Genomic DNA, 14,249 nt, shown 5'->3' with positions numbered 1-14,249 from the left:
ACTTTCTCGAATTCTCAGGGATTCCTCCAAAACTTCCATCAGAGATTCCTCCGGGAATTTCATTAGCGATTTTTCCAGAAACTCCATCATGGATATCTCCAAGATTTCATAAGGGATATCCTCAGGAACTCCATAAGGGATACCTCCAGGAATTCCATCATGTTCCAGGAGTTCTATCAGAGATTTTTCAAGAAGTTCCTTCAGAGGTTATTTCTGGAATTCTATCAGAGATTGCTGCAGTATTTCCATCGAAGATTTCTCCAGAAATCACATCACAGATTCGTCAAGGAATTTCATCTAGGATTCTACTAAGAATTCCATCAGGAATTCCTCCAGGCATTCTATCACGGATTCCTACAGGAATTCAGTCTGTGATTCCTCCAGGAGTTCCATCAGAGTATCCCCCAGGAGTTCCATTACGGATTTCTACGGGAATTTCATTAGAGATTCCTCTAAAAGTTCCATCAGGGATTCCTCTAGGCATCCATCAAGGATTCCTCCAGAAATTCGATCAGAGATTCTTCCAGGAGTCCCATCAGAGAATTCCATCATGGATTCCTCCATAAATTCCATTAGACATTTCTCCTAGAATTCCATCAGAGATTCCTCTAGGGGATTCCTCCAAGAATTTCATCTGGGATTCTTCTAGGAATTCCATTAGAGATTCCTTTAATAGTTACATCAGGGATTCCTTCAGAAATTCTATCAGAGATTCCTCCAGAAGTCCCATCAGGGATTGCTCCAGTAATTCCATCACGGATTTCTCCAGGAATTCCATCAGAGATTTCTTGAGAAATTCCATCAGACATTCGTTCAGGAATTCCATCTGGGTTTCTTCCAGGAATTCTCCAGATATTCTATCACGGATTACTCCATAAATTCCATCAGGGATTCCTCGAGGAGTTCTGTAACGAATTCCTCCAGCGATTTCATCTGGGATTCCTCTGAGAGCTCCATCAGAGATTTCTCCAGGAATTTCATTACGATTTTCTCCAGGAATTCCATTAGAGATTCCTCCGATAGTTCCATCAGGGAATCCTCCAGTAATTCGATCTCAGATTCCTCCAGCAATTCCATCGAACATTTCTCCTGGAATTCCATCAGAGATTCTTCCAAGAGTTTTATCAGGGATTCCCCCAATAATTTCATCTGGGATTCTTTCAAGAATTCTATTAGGGTGTTCTCTAGGCATGCTATCACGTATTTCTCCAGGAATTTCTCCAGGAGCTGCATCATATATTCCTCCAGGAATTCTATCAGGGATTTCTCCAGGAATTCTATCACGGATTCCTCCAGGAGTTCCATCAGGGATTGCTCCAGGAATTCTATCAAGGATTGCTCATGGAATTCTATCAAATATTCCTCAAGGCATTTCATCTGAGATTCTTCCAGGAGCTCCATCAGAGATTTCTACAGGAATTGCATCAGAGGTTTCTCCAGAAATTCCTTCATGGATTTATCCAAGAATTCCATTAGAGAGTTTTCTATGAACTTCATCAGGGATACTTGCAAGAGCTCCATCAGAGATTCCTTAAGGAATTCCATCAAGGATAAGAGATTTTTTCTGGAATTGTATACAAGATTCCTTCATAATTTTAATCAGGAAAAGCTAAAGAAATTCCACCAGGGTTTTCTCCTGGAACTACATGAGAGATTCCTCTAGAAATTCCTACGAGGATTTCTTTAAGAATTCCCTTAGGGCTTTTTCAGGAATTCCATCAGGGATTCTTTCAGGAGTTCCACTGGAGATGGCTCCAGGAACTCCATCAGGCATTTATCCAGGAATTTGATTTGAGATTCCTCCAGTAATTTCATCAGGGATTCCTCCAGTAATTTTGCCTCAGTTTCTTCTAGGAATTCAATAGGGGATTCTTCCAGGAGCTCCGTTAGATATTACTCAAGGAATTCAATAACGGATTTCTCCAGGAATTCCATTAGAGATTTCTCTAATAGTTCCATCACGGATTCCTCCAGGAATTCCATCAGAGATTTCTATTGCAATTCCATCAGAGACTTCTCCAAGAATTTATCAGAGATTCTTCCAGGAATTTCGTCTGGGATTCTGCTAGGAATACTATCAGCGTTTCCTGCAGGCATTCTATTACGGATTCCTCCAAAAATCCCACCATATTCCATCCCGGATTTCTCCTGAGATTCTGGAAGAGATTCCCCAAGGATTTACATCAGGGTTTTCTCCAGTGATTACATCAGAGATTCATCTAGTTATTTCATTAGGGGTTCTTTCACAAATTCCACTAGGAATTCCATCAGGAATTTCTTCAGGAATTTCTCCAGGAATTCCTCTAGAGATTCCTCTAGAAATTCCATCGGGGATTCCTCCAGGATTTCGTCTGGGATTCTTCTAGGAATTCCATCAGGGATTACTCCATGAATTATTTTATGGATTCCTACTGGTATTCCATCTGGAATTCCTCCAGGAGCTCCATCAGAGATTCCTCCATGAATTCCATCAGGGATTCCTCCTGTTTCACCAGATATTCCTCCAGGAATTGTATCACGGATCAGGAATTTATCTTGAAGTTCTATCAGAGATTCCTTCAGGAATACCATCAGGGATTCCTCCAAGAGTTTCTCCTGAAATTCCATTACGGATCTATCCAGGAATTACATCAGAGATTCCGCTATTAATTCCATCGGGGATTTATCTAAGAATTCCATCAGGATTTCTTCCAGGAATTTCATCAGGAATTCCTCCAGGCATTCTATGACGAATTCTTCTAGCGATTCCACCAAGAATACCTCCAGAAGTTCTATCAGAGATTCCTTCATGATCTCAATCAGGGATTCTACCAGGAATTCTGTAACGGATTCCTCCAGGAGCTCCATCAGAGATTCTTCCATGAATTCCATCAAGGATTCCTCCAGAAGTTTCAGAAGAAGATTCAGAAGATTCCTCCAGGAATTGTATCACGGATCAGGAATTTATCTTGGAGTTCTATCAGGGATTCCTCCAGGAGTTTCTCCAGGAATTCCATTACGGATCTTTCCAGGAATTACATCAGAGATTCCTCTATTAATTCCATCGGGGAGTTCTCTAAGAATTCCATCAGGATTTCTTCCAGGAATTCCATCAGGGATTCCTCCAGGCATTCTATCACGAATTTCTCTAGCGATTCCATCAAGAATGCCTCCAGAAGTTCTATCAAAGATTCCTTCATGATCTCCATCAGGGATTCTTCCAGGAATTCTGTAACGGATTCCTCCAGGAACTACATCAGAGATTCCTTCAGTAATTCCATCAGAGTTCTCTCTATGAGTTTCATCAGGGACACTTACAGGAATTCCATCAGCAATTCCTCCAGAAATTAAATCATCGATTACTACAGATATTCCAACAGGGATTTCTCCAGGAATTCCATCAAGGATTACTCCAGAAATTCCATCTTTCCAAGTATTTCAATAGAGATTCTTCCAAAAGTTATTACAAGATTTTTTTTTAGCAATTGCATCTGGGATTCCAGCAGGGATTTTGTTGAAGGGTATTTTTCTACGAATTTATTTGATAATTCTACTTAAAACTTTTCCTAGATTTCCGTCAAGGATGGTTCAAGGATTACCATTAGGAATTTGTCCCGATATTCTGAAAAAAAAAAATTCTCCAGTAATACTTCCAAGAATCCCTCCTGAAATTTCTCCCGGGATACTTGCATGCATTCTTCAAAAGATGTCTTCAGGCAGTATTCCTGGGATTCTTCCAGAATTTTCTCCCGAGAATCGTTTAGAAACTTTTCAAGAGATTCCTCTAATAATTTCTCCAGAATCTGCTCCAGGTAGGGTTAAATGGTCCAAAATGCCACATTAAGGATTTGCGTTGTTTTCTCGAAATAAGATTCACAGTTTAAGGCCATCATAAGTTGTTGTTGTTGTTGTTGTTTGAGAGGGACTTTAACCCGAAGGTCATTCGTCCCTTCCACCCATCATAAGTCTTAATATTAGCTTTGCAATATTTGCTAGCCATCACTATGGGAACATTTCCCAATTTTGAGCTTTTTTATGGTTTCAAATCGTTTCGAAAAGTTGGTTCAAAAATGAGGGTGGTTAAAAAAGACCGAATGGATGGGGTAGAATGCCATTTAGAATGAGTCGAGCCATTCTACCCCATCAGTGCGTATTGGGTCTTGTTCTTCTATTCCTTATTCTTACAGTGATGCTTCCAGTCATTTATTATGAGATTTTTGCAAACATTACTTTAGAATTCCTTTTTCCCCTGTTTCTCTAGGGGTACTACTGGTAATATTATCTTTGGTTTTCTCCTTGGATTTTTTCAGGATTCTTCTAAAACTTCTCCAAAAAATCCGCCGGGTGTTCCAGGACTTGCTTCTGGGACTTCCCCATAAACTCCTCCAGTTGTATTTCAAGCGATTTCTCATGGGCTCCTACCATAAATTTCTTCTGTGAAGTTCGGAGGTTGTTTTTCTTACGTTTACGTTACGTTAAAGTTTCCCTCCAGAGATTTCTCCAAGAATACCTCAAAAAATTCGTTCGGGGTTCCTCCAAAGATCCTCTAGGAATTAATCTATGTCTTCTGCTAGGAATTCTTCCACTAGTTACTCCTGATATTCCTTCAAGAGATTCTTCATTGATTCATCCGAGGATTTCTCAAGTAGTTTCTCCGGTTAATGCTTCAGATATATTTTTAGAAAATCTTCCAGAAATTCATTCAGGGGTTTTGAAAATTATTTCTGTTGTGAATCTTTCAGGTTTTTTTTTCAGAGATTCCTTCAGAAATTTTGCCTAGGATTTCCTCAAGAATTTCTTCGGGCGTCTACCAACAATCCCTCCAGAAATTACTCTAACACAAATTATTCATATGATTCTACCAGCCATTCTCTCAAAGCCTCCAGAGTCTCCCCCTAGCTCTTCTGTAGGATTTTTTCAGGAATTATTCCAGGATTTCGTCTTTCTCAAGAATTCTAACGAAAGTTATGGAAGGAATGCCCAAACGTTTTCCTACAAAGACTGGACGAGTACATAAAGAATTTATGCAGGTTTTCTTGTAAAATTTACTTTAGTGATTGATGGTGCGATTGTTTGAAGAATTCTTTGAAATATGCCTAGAGATCCTTTTAATGGAATTTCAAGACGAATCTCGGGAGTAATGTTGGAATAAAACATGGAAGAATGATTGAAAGAATCTGTGGAGAACATCATTAGAATGATACCATGACGAAAACATGAAATATTACTTAGAAGATTCCCTTGATGAATTCTAAGAGTAAGTGCTAGCAAAAACCATGAAAAAATTCCTGACAAGATATCTTAGACGATAAAAACAGGAATTTATGGAGCCATCTTGAAATATTGAAGGATTCTCATTATGTTTTGTTATCGGTATTCCTGTAGGGCAGCAGACAACCTAAGAAATCTAAATTCTAGTAGATTACTTGTAATAAGTGCATCTTCTTGGGTATGAAATTCCTAAAGGAGGACGAAATGGTGGAATAATGCACGATGGATTTTCTAGAAGAGCCTGAAAGAGAGCATAAAGGAATCTCATGTAGGAACTTCTCAAAATATTCGTAGAGCCAGTCACAAGGATTCTTAAATCTCTCATATAAAGCTAAAAGCATAGTAATCGTTTCAAAAATATAATTTTAGGAGCATTGACCGTTTTTGACCCAAATGCATGATAAAGGTAGCACAACGTTATTTTTTTTAAGTTTTTAATGCAAAAAAATTGCAAATTCTTTTGTTTTAGTGTTCTGCAAAGTTGTAACGTCTCACTAGCTCTGCAGCGCTCCAACTAAATTATCTACAGTGTAAGTTGCGATGTTGTGAAATAATAAGCAAAACTGAATCCGAGCGGTGTTGAATTTTCTACCTATGATAAAAGCTCATAATAATTATCCTATGATATATATTTCCTCCATTTCCTCCAAAAGAAGCTTTTTCGCACTTACCGGCAGGTGTCGTCACTCTGGGAGCTTTGGCGGCGAAAGTTCCGACAGCGAATCATCTCCTCGGTGGTGCTTTGGCGGCGAAAGCCCCGCGCGATCAGAATTTCCTCCGTCGTCGACTGGCGCCGGATCGAGGGCCGCACGACGTTCTCCACCGGCAGCGGGGGTGGGCGTGCGCACGGACTCGCATCCCTAAAACAGAGTGGAGGAAAGTGTGATGGAGAGCGTGAAAAAGATGAATGAAGGGGATGGATGTTGTGCCGGAGCTTACCGAGATGAGCAGCAACTGCTCGAATCCGGAGAGCGGGGTTGTCGTGCAGCTGATGATGATTGTCTTCGCAGGCGGCGTCCCCGTCGGGGACTTCCCTCGCGTTCGTGGCTTCGGTCCGGCGAGAGATGGGAGTGAGAATCACGACGGCCTCTGCAATGCAATAAATTGTTGCTGTGTAGCGTGAGTGAAGTTGTAATTGAAATTGAAGCATGTGGTGGAGTGTTAACATTTTTTACAACCTGGACAATATTTGAGCATGTCGAATGATATGATCTGAATCTTTGATTGCTCAATACTCTTTAAAACTTTGGTATATGGATGTTTGGTCGAGAAAAAAATATCATATTGATCGAGAATATTGTAGCAATATATTTCAGTCGAGCGACCAAAATATTTTAAATAAATATTCATGCATTACTGTGGGCTCTTGCGAGAATATTCGGTAAAATATCACACGGAATTTAAAAATTGAGCGTTAATCTTGTCGGTTTCTGCGACACATCAACCACTAGTTAAGATATAGAGCTCTTAACTAGTGGTTGATGTGCTTTTTTAAGTTTTCGATGTCTTAACGTGATTTCAGAAGAGTGATGTCTTCTAAAAATTTTTTGGGTAAACTTTCTTGTGGTATGAAAAATAGAGGTCCAGCTACTTAGTGCAATACATATTTCATTTTTACGAAATTTGTAAAAAGCTTCGTTTAGCAAAGTAGTAAATAATGTTGATTGGATGGTTTTCCTTTTCAGACACCAAATTTGTATAACCATGTGTTTACAAATCACAACAAGATGGCCTTCACGAACTTACGGGGTTCCAAGGACACATATATAACACTGCGGAACACGTTTTTGTCTCAAGCACCAAAATACCGCTATTCACTCAATTAAGGGTTGTTGGATCCATTGCCGTTTCCAGAAATATCATAGCACGTCTAGTTTTTGAGATATTAGCTTTTGAAAATGCAAAAAATGACTATTTTAGGCAACTTGCATGCAAGTTTGCCAGCTTGTATGGCAATTTATTTGCTTAATTTGCCATAAAATTCAAACTTTATCTTTATAACAATACTTATCGGCAAACTTTATAATACTTTCGATGCGGAAAAATTACGTTTTGATGGTTTTAAAAAGTATTGTATTTTCCCATATAAGAGAAACGAAGAATTTTATATGGAGACAGAAAACATGTCGAAAAAATCGGTTTAATTTAAATTTAATCGCGCAATTCCAACCAAATTTATTCCAAAATGAAATTTTAAGTGCCAAACAGCATGCTCAGTGGATTTGATCACAAAAATTTTCGATAAATTATACTTTAAATTTCATATAAACATCAATAAAATCAATGTTTTATACAACTTTGGCGACCTGTAGCTAAAAATTGTGACGTGCTGGAACATTTCTGAAAATGGCATCAGATTCAGCAACCTCAAATCTACTCGAGACACATATTTTGATACTTGAGACACGCAAAAATGTCATTTTTGTTACGCAGTGTAATCTAAAAATAACATACATCTAAAAATAGCAAATATTTTTTTCTCTAATCCATTGGCTATACTGCCTATTTTTAGGATTGGAGCGATGTGGTCTGCTGTGCGATCCTTAAAAATGGGTGATTCAAATTCTCGCCACCCATGGCGTTGCGATCGGCTTAAAGTGCTCGAATTCAAATATCGTCTCTATACATGTTTAATTTTTTGCTCTCAGCTTTATGGTATCCCGAGAAGAAGTAAATCCAACGCATTTCAAAGTTTAAATTTTATTCCTATTCTACTCTCTTGTAACATTGTTACATAATGTAGAGGTTGGATGTATTTTTGTAGACATTTTACTTATATAATCCCTAGATGAATTGTTAGGATAATTTCAGATGAATTTATGCAGGGATTTATGGGAGAATATCTGGAAAAATTCCAAAATTTTGATGAAATTATTGTAGAATCCCTTAAAGAATTTGTGAGTAGTAGAACACCTAGACAAATTCCTGATAAATTCCCTGGAGGAATTCGTGAAGGAATTGAGCGAGTCATTGAAGAATCCCAAAAAAATGAAATAATTCTTGGACAAATCTCGAGAGGACAACTTGGGGATATCTTTGTCTGTGGATGAATCCTCGGAGGAAATTCAGGTGAAATTACTAGAGAAATATCCTGAGTTATCCTTGAAAAGATTGTTCTAGAATATTTCCTGAAGAATGCCTTGAACATATCTCTGCAAGAATCTTTGTAGAGATTTTGCTAGAGGAATCCATGAAGAAGTCTGTGAAAGATTTTCTAGAAGAATCTCTGAAGGAATACCAGGACAAATCACTTGAAAAATCCCTCAATATATATCCTCAAAAATTGTTCCTGAAAAAAATCCTGAAACAGATCCTAGAGCTTCCTTAAAAATGATTGAATAGTTTTTTAGCAATTGCACCAAAACTTTTTTCAAAGATTCTTTTTTTTCCAGAACTCGAGTTTTTTTTCTGTGATGCTTGAGTCAAAAAGAAAACTTTAGTGAACCTGGCAAAAATCTTTCAGGCGTTCCTCAATGCACAGTTCTTGAATTCATCGAAGTTTTTTCAAGAAATTCTCCAGATAATCTGGATTGTTTTTCAAATTTCTTATCAAATTCAGTGGAATAATTACAAGATTTTTACAATAATTCTACCAAGAAGTCCACTAAAAACACCTTTAAGCATTATTATTCAACGATTTTATGAGAAAATCCACCGAAGTTTTCTCAAAGTATTATTTATTAACCCCTCTACCGGTAGCTTCATTTTTTTCCGCTAACTAATATTCAAATCGCGATAACTTTTTTGTTTCTCGATATTTTTGCACCATTTTTTCCCAAGCTTTCACAAAATTTTTCTAGTTTTAGAATATGTGTCGATACTGATCATTGGTCATCTGGATCCGAAGAAATTTCAAAATTCCTTGGAGGACCGATGCATAGCCAAAACCCACGTAAATATCTCAGGTTACAGAATTGTTATCATATTCGGATATTCACTCCTCGGAATGATACATTAGTGCAAGTATGTTGTGAAAATTAAGGAATTTGGTACAGCCGTATTTGAGTAATGAGCATTTATGTTTCTGGTACCACACAGGACAAATAAAGATCAAAACCCAAAAAACTCATATCGTAATATTCAGATTTCTCCAAGAATACTGAACCGATTTGTATGTTTTTTTCAGAGTAGCTCCTTATTAATAGGCATAATATACACATTTTATTTTTATTTTTTTGATTGATTGATCAAAAACAAAATGACCGCCAAAGACATTTTCTATGAAGAATGTCGGTCCCCAAGGAACATCGGAATATCTCCAAAACTAGAACATCAATGATTAATATCGACACGGATTCGTAAACTAGAAAAGTTTTTTAAGGTCTTGTGAAAAAATGGTGCAAGTTATCGCGATTTGAATACTTTTTTAGCATTAAAAAATGAAGCTGCCGGTAGAAGGGTTAATTATACATTGGCATTTCTTTATAAAAAAAAACTGGAAAAAAATCATTCTACCAACAGTTTTGAAGGAATTCTCCAGATAATTCACATTATTTCAAACATTTGAATTTGCGTCCTTGTGGCGGATCCTAAATGCCGAGTAGTAATTTGTATCCTTGTACCGCATTGGGGATGACGTTTTTTTTTGCAGTGATGCCAGTAACAAAATATAGCAAATAATAACTTTAGATTGAATTTAACACCCACTTCAACAGGATTTTACACATTTGAAATATCTTTTTGTTTTGGCAACACTAATTGTGCACCGTCATGAAGATTTATTTCAATCCGTTTACAAGCGAGACATGTACAAATGGCTTTTCATGATATTCTCATATACAGCCCTTAAAAAAATCCTGTTACGCAATTTTAATACAACCTCAAAACCTGTCATTCACACCGAAAAGCTCGAATTTACCTGGAAGCACTGTCCGGACTGAGGCTGTCCCGTCTGGCTTGCCGCTCGGGACCCTCCCCGTCCGGACTGAGCGCTGGCTGCGAGCTGCGTCGGCTCCAACCGCCCGGCGGCAGACAGCTCTCGTCGTAGGCAGTGGCCTGCAAGAGAAAAATTAAGCACCGGATTCTGGTCATTGGGAGGGGCTGGTCGGGTAACTACTAGCAAGGTTGGGGGACATTTACTTGTCTTTGCAGCTTCAAAAGCCGCTGGGCACGTTCAGGACTTACACGGGAATCGCGGCGGGACATTTTGGTCCCGCACTGGGTCGTCGAGTCGCGACGACCCTTTTGCGCGGTGGGACTGGTGGCTGGGGGCGTTACCGAGCTGGTGATTATGGTCGGGGGCTGGATGGACTGGCAGGCGGAATCCACCTGGCCAACGGGCATATAGAGGGGTGCTGAATCGGACGCTGTGGAGCTAGTTGACGGGCGCTGCTCCTGGCGGAAGTTGGGCATTTCCGTTACGGTGAGGGAATCCTTCCGATTCTGCTGCTTCCGTTGGGTGCTGACTACTTTGGGCGGTGGTGGCGTTGCCGTTCCTCCGATGGTGGAGTCCCGGCGCGATGACCGATCGCGGCTGGAGTCGTTCGAATTGCGACGGGAGCCCTAGAATTGGAAATACGGTTAGGGTTGCGTCGTAGATGTTGTTCATGGGAAACTTACATTCCGATAACTGTCCGCATTGTAGATGTACTCTTCGCGTTCGCGTTCCCGAGCTCTTTCGCGTTCTCGTTCGCGTTCCCGCTCGCGATCCAGCTCACGTTCTCGCTCGCGGAAGTCACGAAAGTCCGCAACGTACGAGTCCTTGCGGCAGGACATGCTCTTGACGCCGGAATCGGCACTGGATTCGCGCCGTTTGCGCAGCGGCGGTGCATGACCCGAGGTATTGTTGCTGCTGTTGTTGTTGTAACTATCTACGGTATTGGCTTTGCTCCAGGGCAGACTTCGCGCCAGGTCAGCTAACGTTTCGCGCCGATTGAGCGGAGCTTTCTGTCGCTTCGAACCACCACCGCTCCATTCGCGCAGTATGTCCGTTAGCTGGGCGAGCGAACTGCGACGGCGACGTTGGGCACCTTGGGGAAGAAACAATGGATGATTAGGAATCGCTGAAAGAAAGATGTACTGGCGACCTTACCAGGCGGCGGTGAGGTACTAGGAGGTGTTGCACCACTGATCTGCGCAGCTGAATCCCTTCGTCCACCAAGTCGTTGCCGTACGGTGGACTCTTCGACCTGATGAAAGAAAATGTTAAGTCCCAAAACTCTCGGAAGGCATTCCGCATACGAACCTGTTCTCGTACGAGATCGTCCCAGCCATTGCCGCCCTGCCAGACCAGTCCCACCTGGTGAGACATGATAGGCAGATTGCAGACGAAGCATATCGCCGTCATGGTCCTGCTCCGAGCAAACGGACACAACGGGGAACACCCAACACAGGGCGCGAAAGAGAAGAGAAGAGAAAAACGACAACCCGATTAGTCCCGATTAGAACATGCAAAGCAAAGAATCGATGTTGGAAGCGGAGCAATGTGTTAGTGTGTTGGCGAAATATAACATACGAAGAATAACCAGGGCAGCCAGAGAAGCTCGGAAGCGGTGTGTGTACGGAATGAATGCAAGTGGATGAGTGTGATAGGTGAAGTGGAAGCTAGATGCATTTGGCTTAACGGCAAACAATAGATCGTGTGTTGTGTCGGTGTGTGAAGTAAAGCAAGCGCAGGAAACTGGAAACAGGGTCTTGTGTGCATGCATCAACGGTAGTCTTACGGGAAGGAACTAGTGCTAGCTACATCGTCGGGTTCATTTACCTTTGAAGGTTGATCTTGATTGGATAATTCGTGGGTGATGGTGGTGAGTGAGTTAGGAAAGGCAGTGCAAGTGAACCAAAAATACACGTTTTACTATCGCAATCTCGTTTTTCTTTTGCGGAATGAACGAAGAATATGTTACAACTTAAGATACTTGTGACATCACGAGCAACCCAGAAACAGATCAATCCAGAACTTTTTGAGGCAACATTACTTCTGCAATTGTGTAGCTGGAGAGTGTCAGAGTGTGGTGGAGCTTGTCTATATGTATTTCCTGTTCTATTTACAGTGACGTGTGTTTGCTTGTGTCAGATGCTGAATTCTTCGGGGTTCATCTAGCAAATTACGTCACCAAACAAGCGTGCAGATGGCGATTGGAGCTAATCGTTACTGTGGAACAAACTCTAGGGTTCTTGATCGTATATGATTGGGGCAATCGTTTGAACAATTCAGATGTGTATTTACTTGGTGTAGCTGGTACTGGCCAAACTGTGTCTGTGATGTAGCAGTAAGTGAACTTTACGCTTGCGAGAAGAATCGAGGCTGTGAGCAGAAGTAGTGGTAGCAGTAGCAGTAGTAGTAACAGTGGTGATAGAAGAAACAGTAGTTGTAGTGATATACAGTAGCAGAAGTCGACGACGTGTTGATCAATTTGGTCGGTTTTTAATTTTTGTTTCGCTTATCATAATGCACACACGTCAGAGCAATCGGATAGCGGAAAGTGGTGTGAAGAGCAGTAGTGCATCGAAATAGAAACGTGAGAAGAGAGAAAGCAATTGAAAAGAGAAATTCAATCAGTAACGTTCGTCTGTGGAACCATTCACGTCAAAGAACTAAAGTTTTCGAATGCATTTAATTTTAATAAATTAATATATGTGTTTTACTGGATGTGGCTTCACTGATGATGGTTAAAAACTTTACAATAGCACATTGTGATATATGTCAATCCATGTAAGAGATTTTTAAATAAGGATATCATTTCTAAGAAATGGTTATTGTATCAAAGGATGCTAAAGACCACCGAGGTATTACAGTTCATGAGAAAGCAAAGGTTCCCACCAACCGTGGACAGTATTTCCGATTTTTTTTTGGATTTAGACAGGAGATTTCACACTCCAATAGGGGAATCAAGGTTTCCTTTCAAATTTCAAAGAAAGGAGACTACCGTGTGTTCCAGAACATTTCTCATATAGCTTTGGGAAGTGATAAACATTCAACAGCGAAGCCTTTCAGCAAAACCAGTTTGGTCAAAAAAAAAAACTTTAAAATAAGCTTAAAAAAATATGCATTCAGCCAGGCTAAAAAGAATAACTTAACTTCATAGAAATGTACCTTAAAGCAATCAATCAGCTAACTTGCATCTTAAATAATAAAGAGTGAACCTTTCATCTGCTCAATTCAAAATTGTCAATCCTCAAAAAATATCTCACCTTACCATACATATTACTCTGAAACAAACATAACCAAATAAGAATAAAACAATGCATTCTCGACAAAACTCCGAAAAAAAACAATACAGATCCAAAAAACCCAAAACTTCAAAACAAAAAAACCGCAAACCAACAAACAAACAACGCAACAACACCTGTAATGACGAAGTTTTGCCATGTTTCATGTTCTCTTCTACACACGGGGAGGGGGACCCCGGCGGATTCGCTCTCTGTCTTCGGGTCACCAATGGGCACGCTAGATCTGTGTGAGTGTGTGCTGGGGAGGAAATTTAGCCAGGGCGCGCTCGCACTCACACTCACACTTGAAACTTGTTCTTCTCCTTCTCTTTGTGCTCCTATCTCACGCTTGCTCTCTTATTTACGGTTTGTGTGTGTGAGTGCTCTGGCACGCTTCTTGAAAGCGAAATGATTTGTTTCTTTCGGGTCTATTGTTCCTCGCGCTGCTGCAAGAGAGAGAGGATGATGATTTTTGTTTAAAAAATGATAAAAACTTAGAAGTTTATGGGTGTTTATGTATAGGATTTTGTTGGTAGGTTACATGAAGGATGTTGGTTTAAAGGGAACATTATTGATTATGATTGATTGATTATGTTGGGTATCAGCCTTTAGAGGTATAACAAATGATTTGTGGTGTGGTAGGATGTATTTAATTTTAAAACTTTATGTTCATATCGTATTACTGATGGACAATGATAGTTCAAAAGACAGTGAACCTATAACAAATTTTGGGATTTTGAACTTAGAAACCATTTCTAGAACTTTTCGAGATCTTTGATGCGTGATTAGGATTAACGTCAACGGTAATTTGCATGAAATTTATGCTGTTTCGGCCCAATGATAGTTTC

At 40.0% G+C, this 14,249-nt stretch overlaps 1 protein-coding gene across 12 annotated transcripts in view; it reads right to left on the bottom strand.

Moving 5' to 3' along the window:
- The window catches only part of LOC5565987, a 774,815-nt gene that overhangs the window by 352,297 nt on the left and 408,269 nt on the right, over nucleotides 1-14,249 (bottom strand). For 6 of the 12 annotated variants that reach the window (XM_021855745.1, XM_021855747.1, XM_021855749.1 and 3 more), the window contains exons 2-10: nucleotides 13,539-13,847; nucleotides 12,419-12,496; nucleotides 11,435-11,540; nucleotides 11,282-11,378; nucleotides 10,810-11,219; nucleotides 10,330-10,752; nucleotides 10,109-10,245; nucleotides 6,190-6,339; nucleotides 5,922-6,110 (exon numbers count right to left, since the gene is read on the bottom strand). In XM_021855745.1, the coding sequence (XP_021711437.1) occupies nucleotides 5,922-6,110; nucleotides 6,190-6,339; nucleotides 10,109-10,245; nucleotides 10,330-10,752; nucleotides 10,810-11,219; nucleotides 11,282-11,378; nucleotides 11,435-11,540; nucleotides 12,419-12,496; nucleotides 13,539-13,561 (1,613 nt within the window). In that variant the 5' untranslated portion in view covers nucleotides 13,562-13,847. Of the gene's footprint in view, nucleotides 1-5,921; nucleotides 6,111-6,189; nucleotides 6,340-10,108; nucleotides 10,246-10,329; nucleotides 10,753-10,809; nucleotides 11,220-11,281; nucleotides 11,379-11,434; nucleotides 11,541-11,953; nucleotides 11,968-12,418; nucleotides 12,632-13,538; nucleotides 13,848-14,249 lie in introns of all 12 variants that reach the window. The other 6 variants (XM_021855750.1, XM_021855746.1, XM_021855756.1 and 3 more) reach the window with 6 other exon arrangements.

The sequence above is a fragment of the Aedes aegypti genome, chromosome 3 (assembly GCF_002204515.2).
Source record: "Aedes aegypti strain LVP_AGWG chromosome 3, AaegL5.0 Primary Assembly, whole genome shotgun sequence".
In the NCBI taxonomy this organism is placed as follows: Eukaryota; Metazoa; Arthropoda; class Insecta; order Diptera; family Culicidae; genus Aedes; species Aedes aegypti.
This window is presented reverse-complemented; position numbering and strand designations above follow the sequence as displayed.